The sequence below is a fragment of the Callospermophilus lateralis genome, chromosome 7 (assembly GCF_048772815.1).
Source record: "Callospermophilus lateralis isolate mCalLat2 chromosome 7, mCalLat2.hap1, whole genome shotgun sequence".
In the NCBI taxonomy this organism is placed as follows: domain Eukaryota; kingdom Metazoa; phylum Chordata; class Mammalia; order Rodentia; family Sciuridae; genus Callospermophilus; species Callospermophilus lateralis.
Genome location: NC_135311.1, coordinates 17,893,353 through 17,916,624, shown reverse-complemented (window position 1 = coordinate 17,916,624; position 23,272 = coordinate 17,893,353). Strand labels below are relative to the sequence as shown.

Sequence of the window (23,272 nt, the reverse complement as noted above, 5' to 3'; positions counted from 1 at the left end):
GGATCCACCCCACCCCTCTGGCAGAATTAGTGTCCAGATGAATAATCATTGCTTACATATATCTGCTAGCAGAGATTTGTTCTCTTGTCCCCCCACCCCCACCCCCCTCCTACTTTCTTGGCTTGTGTTTGTGAATTTTCAGTGCTGCTGCTTTTACCCAGCTTGACAGGACAGGGGTTTGGTGTCTTCTTTCCTATCATGAAGGATTGATTCCCCCATCACTGGGCAATTAGAAGACCCACAATGTGAAAGGTCCAGTGCTGGGTACTGTGAGAGCTATAATAAAGTGGTTACCATCGCCAGGAGGATAGATATTGAATAAAGCTATACATTCTTCCGGTTAGTCCTCTTTCAGTATTCTCACTGCAACACCATCAATCTAGTTACTCAAGAAATGTGTGGTCACCCCTGACAGCCCACACTCCTGCACATCCAGTCCAATAGGAAGTCCTTTCACTCTGACCTCCTAAAAATCTCCTACATTTGGTGGGGCACAATGGTGCACACCTGTAATCCCAGATAATTGGGAGGCTAATGCAGGAGGATGACAAGTTCAAGGCTAGCCCCAGCAACTTAGTGAGACCCTGTTTCAAAAAAAAAAAAAAAAAAAAAAAAGTAAAAATGGCTGGGGATGTAGCTCAGTGGTAAAGTGCTTTGGAGTTTAATCCTAGTGCCACCCCCCCCACACATACCAAAAAATCTTATATTTGGCTTCTCCTTCCTCTTCATCATGGTCCAAATTAGACCAGTGAAATAGCCTCTGAAAAGTTCATCCTAGCTGTGCATCTGTAACTCATTTTCTGTATTTTAATCAGTTATTTAAGTATAAATTATATGAAATTTATTCTGTCCTTAAGATTCCCACTGTGTTTTTTGAGAGTATAATTGTCTGCTGACAGCTCAGCTCTCTTCCTTCTATGCTGTCTCCCTATTTTTAAGGGCTAGCAGCCTAGAACCTATTTCAGATTGCCTTCCTAGGGTTTTGGTTTAGTGTAGCACTTGCCTGATGGCTAGAAAGAAGAAAGAGAAAGAGAAGAAATGATTGTTCAGAGAGTTGGATGAATATGTGGGTACTAGCAGTCTGCAGAAATGAGGCCCAGGCAGCTGCTTACAGGATCTCATAAAAATCCGGGATCGCCTGGTCTCACAGAGAAAGGAAGTAGTTTAAGAACTGGAAGTCTTCAAAGCAGTTTTAGGAACTCTTAAGACGAGCTCTCAAAAAGGTCATCAAGGGCAGCAGTCTGATCCTCATACATTAGGAAAACTTTTCTCTGACTCGACTTACTGAAGTATTGTCCATTTTACTCTCCCTGCTTTTTGGTTTTGGTTTTGTTTGTGTTGATTTCGTATGTCCACTTCCCCACTGGGAGGTGGTGGAACCTTTAGGAGGTGAAACTTAGTGGAAGGAAGTGAATTCACTGGAGGATGCCCTTGAAAGGAATAGTGGGCCACTGGCTCCGTCCTGAGTCTGTTTTGCTTTCTAGCTGCCATAGGGTGAGCAGGTGGCCACACACGCTTCCCACCATAATGTTGTGCCTCATCACAGGTTCAAAGTGACAGTCAAGGGAGCATGTACTGAAACCTCTGAAACTATAATATACCTTTCCTCCTTTAAGTCGACTTATCTTAGGTCTTTTGTCACATGATAGAAAGATGACTAATGGCTTGGTTTCTTCTTACTCAGTTCTTTTTCCTGTGCTGGGGATTGAACCCAGGGCTTCATGAATGCTAGGCAAATGCTCTACCACTCAGCTACAACCCAGCCTACTCCATTTCTTAAGGTTCCTGTTCCCTCATATCAGCTCTTGCTTTCACTATCTTCTTATCCTCCTCTCATGTTTCTCAGTTTATTTATTTATTTTTTGTATTGGGATTGAACTCAGGGGCACTTTACCACTGAACTATATTCCCTGTCCTATTTATTTATTTACTTATTTAGAGACAGTGTCTTGCTAAATTGCCTAGGGCCTTGCTAAGTGGCTGAGGCCAGCCTTGAACTTGTGATCCTTTTCAGCCTCCCAAGGCTCTAAACTTACCGACGAGCACCACTGTGTCCAGCTTCAGTTCAAATTGTTGAGAAAGATAACCTATTAGACAGTCAACTGTTCTCCAGTGTGAGTAGACATAACAACTCTCCCCTGAAAGTTAATTTCTTTATCTGTAAAATGGGAATACCATCACCCATCTATCCTACAGAGCTGCTGTGAGAATCTGAATAGATAATGTGTGTCACAGCTATTATAATATCTGGAAATAATGATGGACACATGTCAATCCTTCCTTCTCTCTCAAGGCCATGTACAGTTCCTTTTTCTGAATTAGTGACTTACCAAATAGTTGCTGAATTTGAATAAAAATTACATGTGTGTATCTGAGAGGGAAAGACACACATACGAAGAGAGAGAAAGAAATATATACTTAATATAGAGCCAGTCTATTGAAATTAGGCATTCAGATAAATAATGCAGGGTACAAAATAAAAATTATGAATACTTGCTATTTTTGAGTATTTTATTTTCCTTCAAATGGCTGCTATTTATTATGCTTTCAAATTAAAGACAATCTCAGTTCTCCATTCTTGGGTTCCTTACCAAGTTTCACCAAAATATTATGTAAATCTTTTATTAACCTATCTGGAAGATTTTTCTTTCTCTTGTGTTTGTCCTCCAGCCCACAGTACCACTTATGTTCTAACGCTGATTTTGACAAGAACAAACATTAAATCTATATTTAACTTATAGCAACGCTTTATGAAGAGGCCACACAGATTTACTGGCAGAAAAAAAAAAACACAAATGTTTTATCCATCCTTCAACCTACCAAACTACCTGTCTATATTTATAATGTAAATATTCCTAGACATTCTGGCTATGACCCTTTCCAAAATCCAGAAATATCTGATATAAAACAAAAACAAATAAACAATACCCCCATGAGTGCAGGTTGTCTAACCTGAAACCAGACCGGAGGCAAATGTTGGGCTGTTCTTCCTAAGAATAGGAGCAGGCAGATGTCTGCCCATGTCTATTATCTTATTATGGCACCAGATCTGGCAGATAGCTGGAAGGCTAAGGTAGTAGGCACTCATCTTGAACACAGATAATTATCTAGTTGTACAGAAAAACATCTCTATCTATTTGAACAATCTGTATCTAAAATGCCAGAATGCTGATGAGGATAGATAAGAATCCCTCCACTATTATCCTCCTTTTAGAAGGTAGTCAAGAGAGAGGCACCTCATGCTTTCCTTAAGACAAGTTCTAACCACCAAATAGACCTGCAAACATTAAAGGAGGAATATTTATCGCATGGGAATTTCTTTGCTATAGAGAGCAGACTCGGGGATAATGTGCTGAAAAATAAATGCCTATCCTTGGGGTCAAGTATTTTTATGTGAGAATCCTGCTGATGTTGAAGAAAGTAAGACAGACAAGAAGCCATCAGAGACTTTCAAGGTTTCCTTCCATGTCTGAAATACTTATAGTTTTGTATGAGATAAAAGGGCATTCACAGCCTCAAGCCTGGCTTTAAAAAGGACAGCACATAAAACAAGTTTTGAGATCTTAAGAGGCTATTTTTGCCAATGTCAGTCTTTTTTAGAAGTTCCTCTTATATCTTAAAATACCAGGTGATATCAATTCGTACATAATTTGCTCAATAACCCCCACAGGTATATCCATGGATAAGAGAATTTATGGATAAGAGAACTGGAGTAGTTTATGATTCTTCCAATTGTATTTTGGGAAATTGAGAAAAACATACAGTATTTCCCCCTTATCCAAATTTTTAATTTCTGCAGTTGTAGTTAGCTGGAGTTAACTGTGGTCCAAAAATATTCCAAAAATTCCAGAAATAATCGATTCATAAGTTTTAAGGGGCATGACATTCTAAGCAGTATGATAAAATTTCTCACCATTTCCTGCCCCCATTCATCCTGCTTGGGATGTGAATTATCCTTCGGTCCAGCATATCCATGTTGTGTATGCAACCAGCCCATGAATCACCTGGTAGCTACCATGGTCACCAGACGACAGCTGCAGTGTTGGGGGCTTGTGCCCAAGTAACTCATACCTTACTTAATAATGGCCCCTGACACAAAGTCAGTGATGCTGGCAATTCACACATGTCTAAGAGAAGCAGAAAAGTGGTTCCTCTAAATGAAAATGTGGGACAGTTTTCAGCTAAAGGAAAGGAAAAGAAATCATATGCAAGGTTCCTAAGATTTATAGGACCAGTGAATCCTCTGAGGAAATCATGTAGAAGGAAAAAAAATATGTGTTAATTTTGCTGTCAAATCTCAAGTTGCAAAACCGACAGCCACGGTGTGCAAGTGCTTAGTGCTTACTGTTTACTTCCATCTCATCATGTAGGCACTGTGTCATCCCACATTGTCACAGGAAGGGTGAGTGAAATACAGCAAGATATTTTTGAAAGAGCCCACATTCACATAATGTGTATTCCAGTATACTTTATATTAATTAAAAAAACCATTTATGTATTTATTTTGATGCATGCTAGGCAAGTGCTCTGTCACTGAGCTACAGCCCCAGCCCTCCAGTATATTTTATGACCATATAATTAGACTTCATTCTGCTTCCTTTAAAATATCATTGGCTTCCCAAGATATTAAGAGTCTAGCATTTAAGTTGATACAACAAGCAGACACCTAATCCCATGTGCAAGTTTTGATCATAATTAAAGACAGGTTGCTTGCTCTCATGGACGTTGCCTGTTTGTGGAGTTAGGCAACTATTCTTTGGGCTGTTTCCATCATAATTGTCCAAGGGCTTTGAAGCCCTTCAGTGAGGAGGATACTGTCATCTGTATGCTATCATCAGGTTCACAGGCAAAAGAATTCTAGTTCTCCTAGGGGACAATCATGGCTTTAGGGGGAGAGGGATGAGACAACAGTCCCCGATGCTTTCCCAGCAACAAGGCAAAGGCCAGGAGTGCACTTGCCTGGGAGGCTTTGCTTCTAGAAAGTCAAAGGGGTGGGGGCCGGCCAAGAGAGGCTAATGGAGAGAAAGCCGGGAAGAGCTGGGGGAGAAATGAGATCCCAAGTCCTGGCCAGCACAACAGAGAGCACAGAGAGGAGCATTCTTTGTTGTGTGTTTTTTGAGGTCTATAAATGGCAGCAGTAGGCAACTGGATGGATTACAGGTCCAAGAAAAGTGAGGCTGTATCATACATCATGTTCAAAATATTTTGCTCTCAACCTTCAGGTTAAATAATGTAGCCACTACCCACAGGTGGCTATTTAAGTTAATTAAAGAAAAATTTTAAATTCAGTTTCTAGGTCACACTAGCAACATCTCAAGGGCTCAATAGCTACATGTGGCTGGTGTTTCTGGAGTCAGAAAGTGCAGGTGTAGAACATTCCCACGGTCACAGCAAATCCTATTGGTCAGCATCACTTTAGAGTGTTGATTACTTAAAAAAATATCAACATTTAAAGCTTGAAGTTTGTTCGTGAGGAAATATATATGGCACCGAGGTTAAGAGGCACAGACCCGAACTTTTGGCACTCAAATCCTGCCTCATCAGTGAGACATGGAAAATAATAGTGCAAATTTTACAAGGTTCTTGTCAGGATGAGTATACATAAAGCATTTATAAAAGCTTCCAATATACAGTAAGTGCTAACTAAGTGTTAGCGCTTAGTATTGTTAGTTTCTCATTGAAGCATATTTCCATATTTTAGTATCTGTTATTAGAGAATAATATAAACTTATTCACGTGTCTAACTCTTTCTGCATGCCCCTTCTCCACGAACCAAGCCTTTGTCAGATGGGTTAAAACACTTTTTCTATCATGGCAATGTGTGAGAACAGGGGTGGCCTCTCTCCTTACTTGTAGGAGAGAACGTCAGCTGCTTGGAGTACTGGGTATGTGAGCAGGCCCACAGTCCCGTCGTGCTTCTGCTTGGCAGTCTTTGCCTGTGGGGGATGAAAAGAGGAGGGAAAGAAATCTGATTTGAATCTAATTATATTGCTCAATTAAGAAATTTTTAAAGTAAGCAAAGTGTGATCTGAAGCCACCTGTAATAACATTATATCTCAATTCCTTTTAGCAACTCTAGCCGTCTTTAGCTGGTTTGTCTTCATGCTCCAGGCCTGGGCAGGAATAAGGTGAATCAATTTTTCTTCATTTTTTTTTTTCCTGGTACCGGGGATTGAACCCAGGGGTGCTTAACCATTGAGCCACGTCCCCAGCCCTTTCTTATATTTTATTTACAGACAGGGTCTTGCTGAGTTGCTCAGGGTCTCACTATGTTGCTGAACTTTGAACTCATGATCCTCCTGTCTCACTCTCCAAGCTGCTGGGATTACAGGTATGCGCCACCATGCCTGGCTCAAGGTGAATCAGTTTTACTACTGTCCCTTTATTTGATTTATTCATGTGTTTCTGGTATTGAGATTGAAACCAGGTACCCCCATGCTAAGCATGTATTGTAATATTGAGCTATCCCACAGCCCCTTGCCCCATGGAAGGATCCCACACTGCTACTACTTTTTACTCATTTCACTAAAGTACATACTAAGGCATTTTCTAGGTTCCAAATCAGATAAATTCCAGATTTCACAGATAAGAAAAGAAATGATCATGAAATTAAATTTCCACAAATTAACATGAGTTAACATTCCCTTATTACAATTTATCTGATAAGGGTCGGTTGACAATTATCACTGGTTAAAATCATGAACATTTAATTTGGAAATGAGCAAATGGGAAAAATAATTCAATTTTTAAAAGTTAGCAAAGCATTAAATTTATATCTTTTTAATATTCACATACTGGACCTAGAATTACAAAGCAAGCAAGGAGACATGAAGAACATTGCTTAGAGAGCACCTGTTACATCTGCCTTGCCATTTGTTACTCATTAGTCCTCCAAATAACCTTAACCTCATGCCCACTCTCCCATCAAAATCAAGCTGGGTGATCTTATCAGCTCTTCCCAGGGCCCCGATATCCTGCCCTCAGAGCACTTTCACATGTTGTGACTTGTATAATGTCTTTCTCTAAATAGGCTACCAGCCTCCTGCAGGGCTACTCTGTTTGTCTTGTTGACTGCACTATCTTCAGCACCTAGCATGACAGAAGACTTGCAGAAGGCATTGCTGTAATTCACTAGAGAATGAAGGCCCATAGAAGGCAGTATCACCCCCAGGATGAGGGTTTGAAATCCACGTGTTTCCTATAAATGGAAATCATGGACCAGTGGAGAGGCTTCTCCGGAAAACCGGTGTGCTCACAAGACCCTTAGGAGCTATGTCCTAGGGAGAGCACTTCCTAATTAGTATTAGGTTCCTACAAAAAGGATCTCACCATTCAACTTAGTGGTAGAGTATTGTGATAATACGGGATAATCTTAACCTAAAATCAAAATATAGAACATTAGAGAGGCTAAGGCGAAGGCGAAGTCAGTGTCTAGACAGGACCCACTGCCTGGCTCTGTGATGGTGCCTTCTCTTGTCCTTGCCTGAGGGGAAGGACTAAAGGTCTCCCTGGGGCCTCTTCTCTAAGAGCACTAAATCCCATTCATGAGGCTCTGCCCTGAGACCTGATCACCTCTCAAAGGCTTCTCCTGTGGGGGACAGACTCACCAAGAGCTAAGGGGAGCCACAAACGTCAGACCACAGCTTTCAGGCACTGTCACTACAAAGCTGTTTCTATCCGGTGTGCAAAGGCTTCTGAAGGTCCACTTGAGGCCAATGGCCCTGAAAATAGGCTCAAAGCCAGCTTGAAACTGAAAGCAGTGTTGACATAACTGGGGCTACCTACCCTTAAGTTATCGAATTGCAAAAAAATAAGTGGCAGTAAAGTACTTTGAATTATACAATTTATTTTTCTCAATCAAACTTCTTAGTGAAAGCATACCCTTAATTTTTCTGTGGGTTTGAACAGTTGCCTGGACTCAACTTGTTTAAATGTTCAATAAAATATGTTGTCTCTTCTCCCCACATGAAAACATTTCTTCCTTACTGCCAGTTAATTCCCGTGGGGATGGGGGGCAACAGAGTAATCCAGAAACTGTGATTATTTGTTCATCATAACATGGTAGTTTTCAAGTCTATCCAAACACAGCCAAAAAAAAAAAAAAAAAAAGATTTTTAAATGAGCAGAAATCTTGGTGAACCCAAGTCACATTTTGTTTAATGCCCTAAAGTAAAGAGGTGAAAGAGGCTGTCCCAGCCCTCCGGGGTAGCACTCCACAGAGAAAGCAAACTCAGGGTTCCCAGGGCCCAACACACAGGTAACCAGAAGGGAAAATGGTTTCCTTTCTGATTTTTAAGCAGATCACTGATATTTACCTTCCATTGGTGTAAATGCTGTAATCGAGGCAGCCTGACCATGCAGGTAAGGATCCAGTTTAATTGTGTGTGTTCAGACACCTGAAGAAATAAAACAACATCAACAAAGGTGGCCAGTGTTTCCCTGCGTGGAAACAAACTCAACAGACAGCAGGTATTATCATAACCCACTGAAAACACCCCAGGTCAAGATTATTGAAAGAAGGACAGGTGGAGAGGGCTTAGTTGTGATTCATGCTGCATAGAATCTTAGGCGAGAAAGAAATGATAAAGGCCAACTCATGCACACACTACTTAAGTGTTTAAGTTCTCCACAGCATCCCTAGCAAGGGGGTGACCAGTCTGTTTCAATATCTTCAGTGAGAGGGATTCATTATGTCCTAAGCCGCCTATTTTACCCTTTAAAAGCTAAACTTACTAAAACAACACGCACGCACACACACACATACACACACACGTCCTCTCTAAATAACTTTAAAGTATATGAAAAAGAGCTATAATACATCATATGTACATGACAGAAAAAGGCCCCACAGTTAAAGATTGAATTCTTGAGATCTAGAGTGATTTGAATTTTAGGGATTGCTTTATCATCCCATCATCTGGAAGGGTATTTTTTATCATTTCTAGTTCTTCCTCTACTTCCTTCTCTTTTTCTAATCAACAGGAAAATACCAATTTTCCCAACTTGTTTTTGTTTGAATCAAATTTAAAGAAGTAACCAACGCTAGCAAAAACTGGGATGATTCTTGGGCCCTGGCCACATTCTACCTGATCACCCAGGATTTAAGTCCTATGCATCCCGTTTTGAGCCCTGGAGATTCCCAGCCGTTCATCCACTGTGGCTTTTTTTTGTGTGTGTGTGTGTGTCCATATGATTTCCTTAAAAAGCAGAGACTGTTGCCAACTCTGCAAAGTGGCCCCAAATGTGTTCTTTGTGGGTTTTGCAAAAGGAACATAAAGGAATGGGGCTGAACCAGTCCAGGCCGATTTTACTAGCAAGGAATCACCATCTGTTAAGAGAGTTTCTCATTTTTTTTTTTCCCCTCAAGTTATGGAGAGGGAAGAGTTGTTTCCCACGTGTTTGACAAGGAATCACTTTTAAAGTTTTGCAAGTTGCTGGGCTGAACCTGTTGTATTTCTTCCAAGAGGCATTTGGGTTTCATTGAGGCCAGTGACTTTGACAGGACTCTCCAAGCAAATTGCTGACTGCTGCTATAAACAAACAGCTATCAGACAAAACAGCAACTGGGGATGTAAGCAAGGGGATTAGAGTAGCCTCTAGTCCATCAAGCCAAAGGCACTCCTGGTAGAACTAATACAAGGCTGTTTTTAGACATGAAAAAATGTAAGATATTTTTTTTCCCTTCTTTACTGGGTTGGGGAAAGGAATGAAAACACAGAAAATAACCATGGACATGTGGAAAGAGACAAGATGACTCCTTCCCTTCATCTCTGGTTCACATGCTTAGCTTTGGTGATACGGAAAAAAAAAAAAAAAAAAAAAAAAAAACTATCAATGTCTCCATGAACTCAAGTATTTTCCTTGGATAAGCTTTTTATTTGGACATATGGAATGAAACTTACTTAATGTTTTTCAGAGATCTTCCTAGTGTTTCCAAAATAGAGGGCATCAAGTTAATTCAAATTATTCTCATGCAGAAAAAGTAGGTCAAAGGTGATTGATTTTTCATAATCCAGCTTCAATAATTGCACAAGAAAAGAAGTACTTCAGAATTTAGTTCTCTTCCTATTCATGACAATTTTACTTGAGGAAAAAGGAAATATGGTAGGTAGCTAATTACAATATTTTCTTGTGCTGTGAAGCCACAAAATAATAAGATCTGTTTTAGCCACACACAAAAAAAAAAACAAAACAAAAACAAACAAACAAACAAACAAAAAAAACCAAAGGTATGGGACAAGAGAGTGGCCACAAACAAGTCAACTGTGATTAAGTTGAAAAAAACTGAAGATTTCTGACCCTCTAATTGTAGCAAGTCAAGTCAGGTATTCGTCAGCCACTGCAGTTTTGCCTACCTCGTTCACTCCTATGAAACACAGCTTGACATTATATGTGCTCAGTAAATACTTCTCAATGTACAAGGTCTATGAGAGGCTCGGGAATAATAGGGCCATTAGATTTGTCAACTTGATGCTGATCCAGACAGAAGCCATTTCAAGAGAGTGATTGAGATGGATTACAAGGGCATTAAGAGTGGGGCTAGGATGCAGGATATGAAGATAGAGGTATGAGGAGCATAGCAGAGGGAGTTAGGAGGGCCACCTTTGCAGTAAAGCTACCTGGATCTGAATGCTAGTTCTGCTACTTAGTAGCTGGGTGACCCTGGGTAAGTAACTTAATCTCCCTATGTCTATGTTTTGTTACTTAGAAAATGAAAAAAAAATATAACCACCTGAAGGTACTTAGAATAATACCTAGCACATATTAATCCATATTACTATTATTACTATTATTATTATTATTATAGATAATTTTTAGAAATATTACAGAAAATTCCCATATAACCTCCACCTAACCTCCCCCTATGGCAACAACTTGAATAACTATAGTTAAATATCACAATGAAGAAACTGAACTTCAAACAATCCATCCTACCCTAGTTAGATTTCACCAGTCTTACATAGTGAAATCTAAAAAGGGTCTATTTAATTCTATGAAATTTTATTTACATGTGTAATATATATATATATATACATATATATATATATGTATATGTATATATATATATATTTTAGGGGAAAGATAAGAGATAGGTAACAAAGAGCAGTTAGAGAGCAAACATTTTGTTTTTTAAGGGAGGAAAGTCCTACCGTCTTATGTACTAAGAAGGAGGAGAGCCAGGAAGACACAGGAAACGATTAAATAAAAGAACAATGTTTCTGAAGGAGGAAAGGGAAAGGTGCCAAACAAAGGCAGAGAAACAGAGGACTAAAAAGTCTTCCACTGTAGTAAGAGGTGAATGTGGCCGAGATATATCTTGTGAGCTAGGAGTGGAGAATGGACAATTCAGAGGAATTCACTTCTAATGAGCTCTGTTGTCTCTGAAAATAGAAGACAGGGCAATTAAAAACAAATGGGGTAAGAAATATACTTTATAGAATTTCTGGGTTCCATAGGAAGGAACAAAAGATCTTCCAAAATGGAATGAGAGAAGCCGATGTTTTGAAGATATTCTTATGGGTGAAAGGGGCCGATGGTGCATCAATTGTACTCTTGGGAAGCCTCTGAAATTCTTTACAGCACACTGAAATACTCTCCTTAATCATTATAGGTATTTTTAAAATTTGCAGAAAAATTCAAATCAGTTCACTGCACTTTTAACTTAGTAAGGACTTTTCAAAAATAGGATCCACAAAGTGCTAAACATGAATAATAAGCCTTGATAACATAAACTGCATTAAAATCAGGAACTTCTCTTTATTACATGCCTTAAATGCAAACTAAAGCTATGTATGATATACCACTACACATTCACAGAATGACTGAAGTGAAAAATCCAACAGTATCGGGTGTGGTGAGGATGTTGAGTAAATCCCATACACTGTTGTGGGATGTAAATTGGTCTACCAACTTCAGAAAACGGATATACCCTAGTGCTCAACATTCACTTATCCTCTGACCCCAAAATTTATTTCTAGGTATATATTCAGCATAAATGTCTTCATATATTTCCCCAAAATAAATGTGCAGGCACACTGTAACAATCCCAAATTTGAAATAATCTAAATTTTCCACATGTAGTTGAATAGACACATAAATCACAGCATACAAAGAATAGGCAATAGCAATGAGGATTAATGAACAATTACATGGAACAACATGAATGAGTGGAAGAAAGAAGCCAGGTACATACCAACAAAATGAGTGCATATTGAAAAAGAAAATTTATACAACATTCACAAATAGGTTACCTTGGGGACCAAAGTAGTAAGTAATTTGAAAGAGAAATGAAGAACATTTTAGCACTTACATGTGTGAGTTCAGTGTGAGAAAACAGATTTATGATTTTGCGCTAGTATGCATGTTTGTTGTAGCTAATATAAAGTTTATATAAAAAAACTGAAGAAACTTGAGTCAGGTAGTAAAAAACTCAATAGATGTGATAAATACTAGATTGCATACAACCGAAGAGAAAATTAGAAGAAAAAAACAAACAAACAAACAAAAAACAATCACTCCATGGAGAAACAGATGGCCTCCAAACCAAAGCCGACTCTAAATCCTTTCAATGTGGTTAGAGGAGAAAATGGGTTCCCAGCATTGAAGAAAAAGGAGGAGGCCAGAGCGGCCATCATACTGTGCACACCCAGGTTTCAGTCTTGCTTCTTTACTTCTATTCCTTATTACACTCACTCCCTTTGCAATTTCATCTCCTTTCCATTGCTGTAAGTGTGGTTCATATGACTGATGATTTCAAACTTACACCCCAGCCACACTTCTCTGATGAGCTCCAGATTCAGGTACCCGACTACCTGTTCAGCATCGCCGGGTGGACATCTAATGGACATGCCAAGCTCAACATCACCGAAACTGACCTCCTGATCCCCCATCCCAAACCTGTCCTGTTCCTGGATGGAAACTCTACCCTGGCCGTTGCTTGGGTAGAAACCTTGTGCCATCCTTCACTCCCGTTTTCTCACACCCTGTAGCTAGCCCACCTACAAATCTTGTTGCCTCTGTCTTCAAAATATATTCAGGACTTCACCACTTCTGCCCCTGTGGCCCGGGGCACCATCTCTCTCCGCTGGCTCACCGTAATAACTTCCTCAGTGGTCTCTGCTTCTACCCCAGATCCCCTATAGTCTATTAGTAACAGAGCAGCCAAAGGGAGGCTTTCAAAACATAGAACAGATCACGTCTTGGCACAAAACCCTTAAATTCTCATTTCCTCAGAGTAAAAGGCAGAGTCCCGGAGTGAACTGTGAGACCAGGCAAGGTCACTTCCCCTGCTCAACACTGTTACTCTATGTCGCTCTGGAGGCTCCTCCAGCAAGCTGGTCTCAGGTTCCTGGAATACAATGACACTCTCTCACCCTAGGGGCTTTGCCATGGCTCTTTCCTCTGCAATAATTCTCAACCTCCTGATACTCACCTTAAGTCTGCTCAAATATTATTTTATCAAGGGGGCTTATCCAGACCACATTGAGATAGCTGTCTATTCCCCTCCACCCCACTCCCAATTCTCCTTCATCTTTTCCCATATTATTTGTCACTGCTTAATACACTTTGTGTTTGGCTTATTTAATATGGTTACTATTTATTTTACCTTATCCCAACAGAATGTAAGCACTATGATGGCAGAGATTTTGGTCTGATTTATTCACTGATATGAGTACTGAGTACCTAGGATATAATAAGTGCTTATTAAACATTCATGAAATGAATGCATGAATAAAGTTAAAAGTTTATAATAAGAAAGGCCTGTTAAAATGTGGTATAATAAATGTGGCATAATGGCACACTGTTCACGAATATAAGAACTAAGCTAGATTTACTTGAATAAACATAGAATATAAAAACCCAGTTTCATGAAGAAAAGAAAACTGCAAAAAGGTACTACAGCATTACACCCCTCAAGTAAAAATTTTAAATCACAAAACAAGTTATATATATTTTGATGGAATTACAAGTACAAAATATGAGCATGTGGAAAAGAAGTGTGAAATATGAACTAGATTGATATACCATGAATCTAAGGTTTTGATTGCCTGGAGTTAGAGAAAAGTGATGCAGGGGATGGAGGTAAAGAGGCTGGGCCAGGAGAAGGATTAAAGAGACTTTTAACTTCATCTGTATAGATATATATTTTTCAATATAAGAAGTCTAAGTAAATCCAGATATTGAGAATCTTCATTCAGCATTCCCAAATGTTTGGCATATCATTATCTGTGTTTCACTATATTTAAAAAAATAAAAAATATTTAATTAACAAGAAGAGTACAAAGAAGCAAGATTCCAAAAGATATAGCTGCTAGGTATCAATCACACCTAGCTAAGCAATTACCTGGTTCAGTAATTCCTGAATCAAATCTCTCAGGGTTTTACTATTTCCCATATAAATGTTATCTTCCCAGGAATCAGGTCCTGTAAGTTTTAGATAGGACACTTGGAACACCGTTCAGACTCACAAATTCCCATTTATTTCTTCCTCTTGGAAACTAGCAATTTCATGCTGAGTTATTTTTATTAGACTCTTATCATCCCCATGACAAATCCCCTTAACAAGAACCTTGTTTGGGAATCTGATTTTAATTAAAATAAATCTGTATCAATGATAAACTCTCTTTCCAACTGCTCTGCCTCCTGTCAATACTTGTATTTGCCAATGAATATTGGTCTCTACACACTTGGCGTTGCCTATTTCTTTATCTAACACTTCCAAAGCTAAACAAGTGGCTTCTATCAGCCAGTTCCTGACTTAAAGTCATTTCCATCTAAATTCTGTTGCTTAATATGTATTCATGTATGTGTGTATGCATTTTTTCTTTACCTGTAACATTATATTTATCAGCTTTTGCTAGGCTATGTCAATAAATAAAACAGAGTGCTCATATTAGAAAATGTTATTATTAGAAAATTATTATTATTAGAAAATGTTTATATTAGAAAAGAAGAAAGAATACAAATTAATAAGGTCCACTAGAAAATTAGAAAAGAACAAGGAAGTAATTTCAAAGACAATAGATAGTGAGAGTAATGAAACAGGCAACAAAGGTACAGTAGACAGCCCCACAAAATCATTTGTTCTCTGAAAAGATTCAGAGTAGCCTCTAGCTAAATTTATCAGAAACAAAGAACAATGGATATTTCAAGAAAAACAACCCAGAAGCTATGGGTAAAAAAGTGGTAACTTTCCAATGCAAATGAGAATTTTTGAAAACAAATATCCATCACTATGTGCTACATAGTTTCCCAACACTTGCAGACTTCCCTGGTGAGATAGCTGGTGATATTAACTACATGTTTGTGGGGTTTTTTTTAATCTTATAAACAAAATGTGTTGTAATTTGTAAGTATTATATGTCAGTCTTAAAATACATTTTGGAGATAATAAAGAATAGCTTCATGCTATTAAGCCAAGAAAGAATTACTTTAAAAAAAAAAAAACACTTCAGAAGCACAGAACCACAAAGACTGAATATGTACATTAACATGAAAACTTTTGTACAACAGACAGCCTTTACAAAGACAAACCATGGTCTAAAAAAAGACAATATATAACAAAGGATTAATATTCAGGATATGTAAAGCACTCCTACAAATCAGTAAGAAAATATAAACAGGCTGGGGATGTAGCTCCGTGGTAGAGTGCTTGCCAAGCATGCATGACACCCTGGGCTCAGTCCTCAAAATCACACACACACACACACACACACACACACACACTTACAAAATGACTAAAAGATATGAAAAATTTACAGAAGAAATTAAAAGGGTTAATAAAAGTGCCTAACCTTACTAGTTTTCAGAGAAATTCATATTGAAACAATAAGATGGTATATTCCATCAATAATAATGACAAAAGTAAAATGTCTAATAATACAAACATTACTGAAGACTTAGACCAACAAGAACTCTCCTGTTAGTGGGAATGCCAATTAGAATCCAATTTGGAGAGCAGTCTGGTAAAGCCAGTGAAGTTGACCATATACTATACTTAGAGAAAATCTTTCAGATGTACACACAAGTTGTTTCCAAGTATGCCCAAGTCTTTCAGATGTACACACAAGTTGTTTCCGAGTATGCCCTGTAGTATTGTTTATAGTAATAAAAAGCTGAAAAAAAAATCTATATATCCTTGGCCAGGAAACTGGGTAAATAAATTGTGACAGAGCCCGACTAATGGAATACTATACAACAGTCAAAATGGACTAATCTCAGACATGTAACATTGAACAAAAAAATTATGCATGCAAGAAGATATGTAGCATAATATCATTTACATAAAGTTTTAAAAAATGCAAAAGAAATCATATAAATTAGGGCCATATCATATTAAATAAAAATATAAACACATGTGGGAATGATAAATATCAAAATCAATAGAGTGGTTACTTCTGGGGAGGCAGAGAGTGAAATGGGATTAGAGTGAGCTAAACAAAAAGTTAATATTATATTTGCAAAGTTTTATTTCTAAGAAACAAAACTACATGAAGCAAGTATACTAAAAGGCTAGAATTTCAATCATCTTCACACTTTTCTGAATGGCTGAAATAGTTCTTAAAAGATCACCCCAGAAGAACAATCCTTTAACAAGAAACTCTCCTGAAACTCTTTTATCATTAAGGATAAAAGGAGCATTGCCATTATTTTGACCTCCACCTTCTAATCCCAATTTACTTTTGTACAAATCCTTTGCAAAATCAGGGAGCCCATGGGGAGCAGTATATGGACAGCCAAGCATGGCGCATCATTTTACTTCAATCCCTATTAGAGACGTTCTAAGGGGGATTCAGGAAAGCTGAGGAACTGGCCCAGTGTATCACAACTGAGAACAGGTGACAGTGACATACTAGCTAAAAGGGTCCAGTCCCAAAGCCTGTACTCTTTCCACCACGGATCTGCTGGCAAGACAGGAGCTCTTCTTGAAGGTATCATCAACCCGAACCTGTTTCTGTACGTGGGATGGACGCAACGTACACACTGCGCCTTGCTCATCAAGGCACACAGGGGTGCAGATCTGGCAAGGGAGGGGTACTGGTGGAGACTCTGGAGAGAAGGAAACGTGTTAAGAGTTTGCTTATATGATCATTTTCCTAGCTTCCTCTTATTTATACCACAGGCCATTTGGATCCTTGCCTCCAGGAGGAACTGGGGAGGTAATGCCACCTTTACAAACAGACCCCCAAGCCTGTCCCTCCATTCTGCTGGTTGTTTGTCCCCTTTCTACCAGGAGCCGAACATAAACCTGCTGATGGTTTTTATCAACTCAGGATTCAACAAACCTAACTATGTACTCAAATGCGCTTCCAAAACCACCAGGATAGACGGAAGACGACAGAGACCGTCGAGTTTGGGGCCTTGTTTCTACACCTCTAAAAGAAGGGACAAGGGGGTCGGGTGTGACTTTCGTTTGTATACAGCGAGCCAAGATGCCTGTCGTCAGTTGCTTTGGCCTCCATTCAGAAACTGCTATCCCTACAGTTCCCTTTTATTTATTTATTATTATTATTGATTTGAGTTTCCTGAGAAACAAAACACAACTAATCAGAGAACAAGGCCACATTCCAAAGCTGCAGATTCCATTTTCCTCCCTTGACTTTTCTGGGGACGGCTTTGGACCTTTTGTAACATGATGTCCAATGGCCTCAGCTGGCCCTTTTTCCTGGCCTCGGCAGGAAGCCAGGGCCTAAAGCTATGTCTTTTTCCACTTCCTACCTTCCATCTGCAGAGTGATTAGATTGCAGGGAGCGTGTGGATACCTGTGCCTCAGAGACATCTGGGGGACTCAGACTGGATCTGCACTGAGGCCGGTTCTGCCTACGGGAAATAAAGACCCCTGACTCTGGCATTGAGATAGAAATCTCTGCCAGGCATTCTCTGTCTCTCCCCACTGTGTGTACATACATATGTGTGTTTGCACTCGCACATGTGCGTGCGTACACACACACACACACCTTTTAAAAGAGAGGGTCTGTAAAATTCTTCACATATGGCAAACATATTGTAGGGGAAGAACCATGACTACAGGCCAGTGGGAGAGAAAGAAAAAGAAAATAATGAGAAGAATCTTCAATAAGTCTAAATTGTTCCAGTCAGGCTGCTGAGAAAGAATGCAAAGGATTGGAGATGAAAATTATTGGTAAAATCAGCCATCATAGCATAGCTAAATTCTTTACCTATTTCACATCCTTACTAGGACTCTTTCTGATGTACAACAATAGCACATGAGAAAACTGTTTTTATGCTTTAGTAGTATATATTTATAAAAATATATGTAAACGTAAAAATACAAAAATGTGATAAATGTAAAAATACATTGAACACAGTGGATACATTTGAGAAAAGCACATCACATAACATAAAAGAATATTTTTCTCTGATTCATAATTTCATAAATTCTTAATTTTACTTAGCAATAATTGTGCATGTGTAGGTGCAGGTGGAATTAACTGTAACTGGCACTGGCGCCCACTATTTTAAGTATAATTGCTTTCTAAATTCTTATCCTCTCTATCACATATTTAAGGATCAATGAAATGCTTAAATGTAGTAGAAAACTCTCAATATAAAGGAACTAACAAAAACCATTTTCTTTCTTTTTTTTTTTTTTGGTTCTGGGGATCAAACTTAGGGCCTTATGCTTGCAAGGCAAGCACTCTACCAACTGAGCTATATCCCCAGCCCCTCAAAACCATTTTCTAAATGTAGACAAATGATCATTTAATTATCTGCTTATAAATTAAGAATTGATTGATCCAACAAACTTTCTCAAAATGAAAACAGAAAAAAGTTCTTCAACGTCTGCTTTGAAGAAATAACTTGTGAAAGTGAACTGAATCATCTGAACACAAAATATAATGACAATATAAAGTCTACATACGGCTGGGGTTGTGGCTCCGGGGTACAGCACTCGCCCAGCATGTGTGAGGCCCTCAACAAACACATTGATAAATATAGTCCATTGACAACTAAGAAAATACTAAAAAATAAATAAAGTCTACATAACTTGGTGGGTGTAGTGAAAGAAATGCTGGCCTGTTGTTCCCTGGGGCTCACTGCAGAGGCCTTTCTAACTAAATCGAGATTAGATTTTTACTTAGGGCAGGAGAGAAGCACTGAAATACTTTTAGTAAAAATATGAACGTGGCTGCCACACGGAGAGAACTGCCATTCTGTGAGAGCAGGGCAGGGGTGAAAGGGGAATTCAGTTGTCCAGGCAAGAGGTAAGGAGGGCCCCTTGAGGTCTGCTTTGGCTCCCCATTGTCCCTCAGCCAGCAGCCCCAGAGGCAGAGGCCTGGAAAGGGGTGACCAGCAGGGGGCAGAATAAGATTCCTGCCCCAGGAGCACACCCTCTAAAAGGGGTCCCTTCGTGAGAAAACAGAGTCCTGGCTTTGCCATCTAAAGCTGTCAAGAAGTTACATACCTTGAACATTTACAAAATAGGAGATGTCTCTAAGATGGTTTTAAGTACATTTTAAAATTCATTTAATCTCCTCATACTCCAATTTCATCATTTGTAAAGGAAAGGTAACAGTAACTTTTGTGGATATTCTGATCATTAAGAGAAAAGTCATGCATATGAAAGGGCTGGGTAAACCTTACTCTTGAAAAGATTAGTTTTCTAATAAACATGACTTCCCTTTGTAATGAATCTTAAAATGCTGATTATTATTATTTTTTCTGTCCCCATCCATTGAGGACTTCATGGGTTGATTATCTCCACCTGCTTGAATGGTTACTAGTGAAAGGGAACTCTTGCGTGATGTTAGCGGTAATGGAAATTAGAACAGCCATTATGGAAAGTGGTTTGGAGGTTCCTCAATAACTTAAAAATAGAATTGCATATAAACCCACCAGTGATATACATCCAGAGGATAGGAAATCAGTATGTGAAAGAGCTACCCGCACTCCCATGGTTAACATAGCGTTATTTGCAATACCCAAGATACAGAAATCAGCCTAAGTGTCCACCAACAGATGAAGGATAATGAAACTGAGGCATACACACACCATAAAACACTATTCAGAACCAAAAAAGAAGGAAAGAAAATCCTTTCATTTGTAACAACATGGATATACATGGAGGATACTATGTTCAATGAAATAAGCCAAGCACAGAAAGAGAAATACCATAGAGACCACATGTAGAATCTAAAAGAGTTGAACTCATAGAAGCAGAGACTAGAATGGTGATTATCAGGGGAGAGTGAGGCAAATGGGAATGTTCATTAAAGGACACAGGATATAAAATCACAAGAGGAATAAAGTTTAATAAAGACCTATTGTATAATATGGTGGCTATATAACAATGTAGTGTATGCTTGAATCTTGCAAAAATATTGCCTCACCACATGAAAGTAGGTGAGGCAATACATATGCTAATTGGCTTTATTTAGCCATTCTGCAACCTATACATATACCAAAACATCACACATTGTATACATAAATATATACAATCTTTGTCAATTAAAATAAATGGGAAAACAAAGACATAGTTAATTATTGATTTTTGGATCACAACCATAAATCACAGCCTATGATGATTCTTTCACATGCTATAGCACTGCACATAGGGGGCCCTGTGTTTAGAAATAATTGTTCTGGAGACTAGCTTATTCAATTATACTTCTTCTAGAAATGGTTCTAAGAAGCAAAAACTAATACACGCCTTCACAGTCTGAAGATAAAACATGAGGAGGATGTTTCCATCACTATGAACAACTGAAGCTTTATGGTCTTTCTAAAGGAACCAATGCATAATACTTCTCTAGAGGAGCTCTGTGGGCGCTAGGCAAGCACACATTCTATTTAAACTAATGAACAGAAGGACGAGCAACTCCATGGGACAGTAGTTTATAGTTACCAAACATCTGATTAGACAGATTAGTGCAAAGGGACAGCAACACAACATTAAGGTTTATTTTTAAGTTTATAAGAATTAACTTTATAGCAAGTAAAAAAAAACTTGATCAATATATCAAAGGTATAAGAAAAAGTAAAACCATAAAAATTGAAGTTTAAAATTTTTTAAGTGCAGAAGGACTTACTTTATAGGAAATAAAATAAAACTTGATCAACAAATCAAAGAGCGCATATACACATAAAGGTTTCAATCTATAATAAAATATGATGTGTGGATTTTGGTAGATCATCAATCAAAGAAGCTAACTCCAAAAACATTTTGGGGAGAATCAGAGTAATCTGGGTATTAGATAATAAATATAGAATTAATAATTTTTGCTAGGTGTGATGATAGCATTATGGTTATATACAAAAACTTACTTAACTTGCTGGGCAAGTGGTGCACGCCTGTAATCCCAGCAGCCTGGGAGGCTGAGACAGGGGGATCACGAGTTCAAAGCCAACCTCAATAAAAAGTGAGGTGCTAAACAACTCAGTGAGACCTTGTCTCTAAATAAAATATAAAAAATAGAGCTGGGGATGTGGCTCAGTGGTCAAGTGCTTCTTAGTTCAATCCCTGGTACCAACCCACCACCCAACAAAAAAATTAATTAACTTATAGAGAGGCATACTGAATTATTAAAGAAGTAAAATGCTATAATGTGTAGTATCTGCATCAAAATGCTTCAACAGCAACAAGATAAGCCACATCATGTTAAGTGATGAGAGTTACAATACACTATTCTTATAAATATTAAAAAGTTTTCTTCACTTAATATTTAAAAAGAGGAATGCGAGTCTGATAAAATATCTGGTGTATCTATTCAATAAGGTTGGTTGCCTTATCCAAAAAGGAAGAGAACGGCTAAGTCCGCATGTTTTGTGCTCAGAAAGACACCTGAGGAAATCTTTCACATTTGCTTTGATAGAAAAGTTGTGAAATGTAGGCAAAACAAATACTTCCTTTAATTTTTCTGAAAAACTATCAAAATCCACCCCAACAGAGCTGAAGTCAGAGATGGCAGAGAGGGAACTGTGACGGCTCAGGGCTGCACTGAGGCTACAGGAGGCAGGTACATGCCTGTCAACACTGGTCACCTCCACTATTTGACCTACACCCACAGCCTTCTTGGAACCAATGATCTCGTTAGTCACCTTTCAATAGATGGAGAAATTTTTTATCCTTCATTTACGAGAGAGCCCTTACAAAGTCTCTCACATTGAGGTTTTACTCTATCATTATTGCTATTTTAAATGACAAAGTACCGTGGAATTATTGAAAATTTTAAGTGCTTATGAAGGTCACTGCCAAAAATCCTTTACAAAGGAGACAACATTTATAATATGTTAATAGGGAAATATTACCATATGGTAATTATTCGTGGAGGAATAAGTTCAAAGTGCAGTCTTTGGATATGGCTGTAAATAAGCCTTTAAGATTACTTACAAAAGCAATCTGGTAAGTGGTTATTTTGTGGAGAGTAGACATATTCACCTAAGAAATATAGGTGTAGGTACTTGTTGCCGGCACTAAAATTTTTAGAAATAACATCAAATAAGGATCAAAAGAGCGCTTATATCAAAAACAGCTTAGATGGAGTGAAGATGAATGTGCTTTGCAAAATGCATTAGGTGACTCAAGAAGTGGCTCTGATGATGACCAGCTTTCCAATGTCAGGAATAGATGCAAAGAGTTTGAAGAAACGTTATTTCATGAAATATGAGAGTTTCATATTTTCAGAGAGAAGGTGAGAGTGCTTCTGAGATAGGATGACCAAGAGTGAGAGAAGCGGGGACAACTGGTTGGAATAAGGTAAAACCTGTAGACTATGGATGGCACAGAATCCAGGTTTCCAAGTATTTGAAGAACAGGTGTGTGAAGAGAGATTAATTTATTGTCTACACTTAGCAGAAATTAAATGAATGATGCAAATTATAGAGAGGCAGATGTTTGCTCAATGTGAGCTAGAACCTTATAGCAGTTAGAGCTGTCCAACATTGAATTTGAAAACCATGTGTAAGTAAAGGCTTAGTGATGAATTATAAGGAAGTTGGAGTAAATTACCATTTAGCAATTCCATTCTATTATTTTATCAAATATCTACATGTTGGCAACAAGCTTAAGTTGATAAATTCATTTATTTTATTTTTTAAAATATTTTTTTAGTTGTAGATGAACACAATTCCTTTATTTATTTATCTTTTTAATGGGAGAGGCACTGGGTTTGATCCGTGTTTATTTTTTGAAGACACTTTTCAGTGTGTGTGTACATGCATGCGCGTGTGCGCATGGGTGTGTGTGTGTGTGTTTGTGTTTTGAGGTGTTAAGGATTGCTAGGCAAGTGCTCTACCATTGAACTATACCCCC

The 23,272-nt window shown here is 38.4% G+C and overlaps 1 protein-coding gene across 4 annotated transcripts in view; it reads right to left on the bottom strand.

Annotated features, from left to right (window-relative positions):
- The window catches only part of Wars2 (tryptophanyl tRNA synthetase 2, mitochondrial), a 71,864-nt gene that overhangs the window by 5,580 nt on the left and 43,012 nt on the right, over window positions 1-23,272 (bottom strand). For 3 of the 4 annotated variants that reach the window (XM_076861518.1, XM_076861519.1, XM_076861520.1), the window contains 2 exons: window positions 8,316-8,396; window positions 5,851-5,936 (listed from right to left, as the gene is read on the bottom strand). In XM_076861518.1, coding sequence (XP_076717633.1) covers window positions 5,851-5,936; window positions 8,316-8,396 — 167 coding nt within the window. The remainder of the gene's footprint in view (window positions 1-5,850; window positions 5,937-8,315; window positions 8,397-23,272) is intronic. The other variant, XM_076861521.1, reaches the window with a different exon arrangement.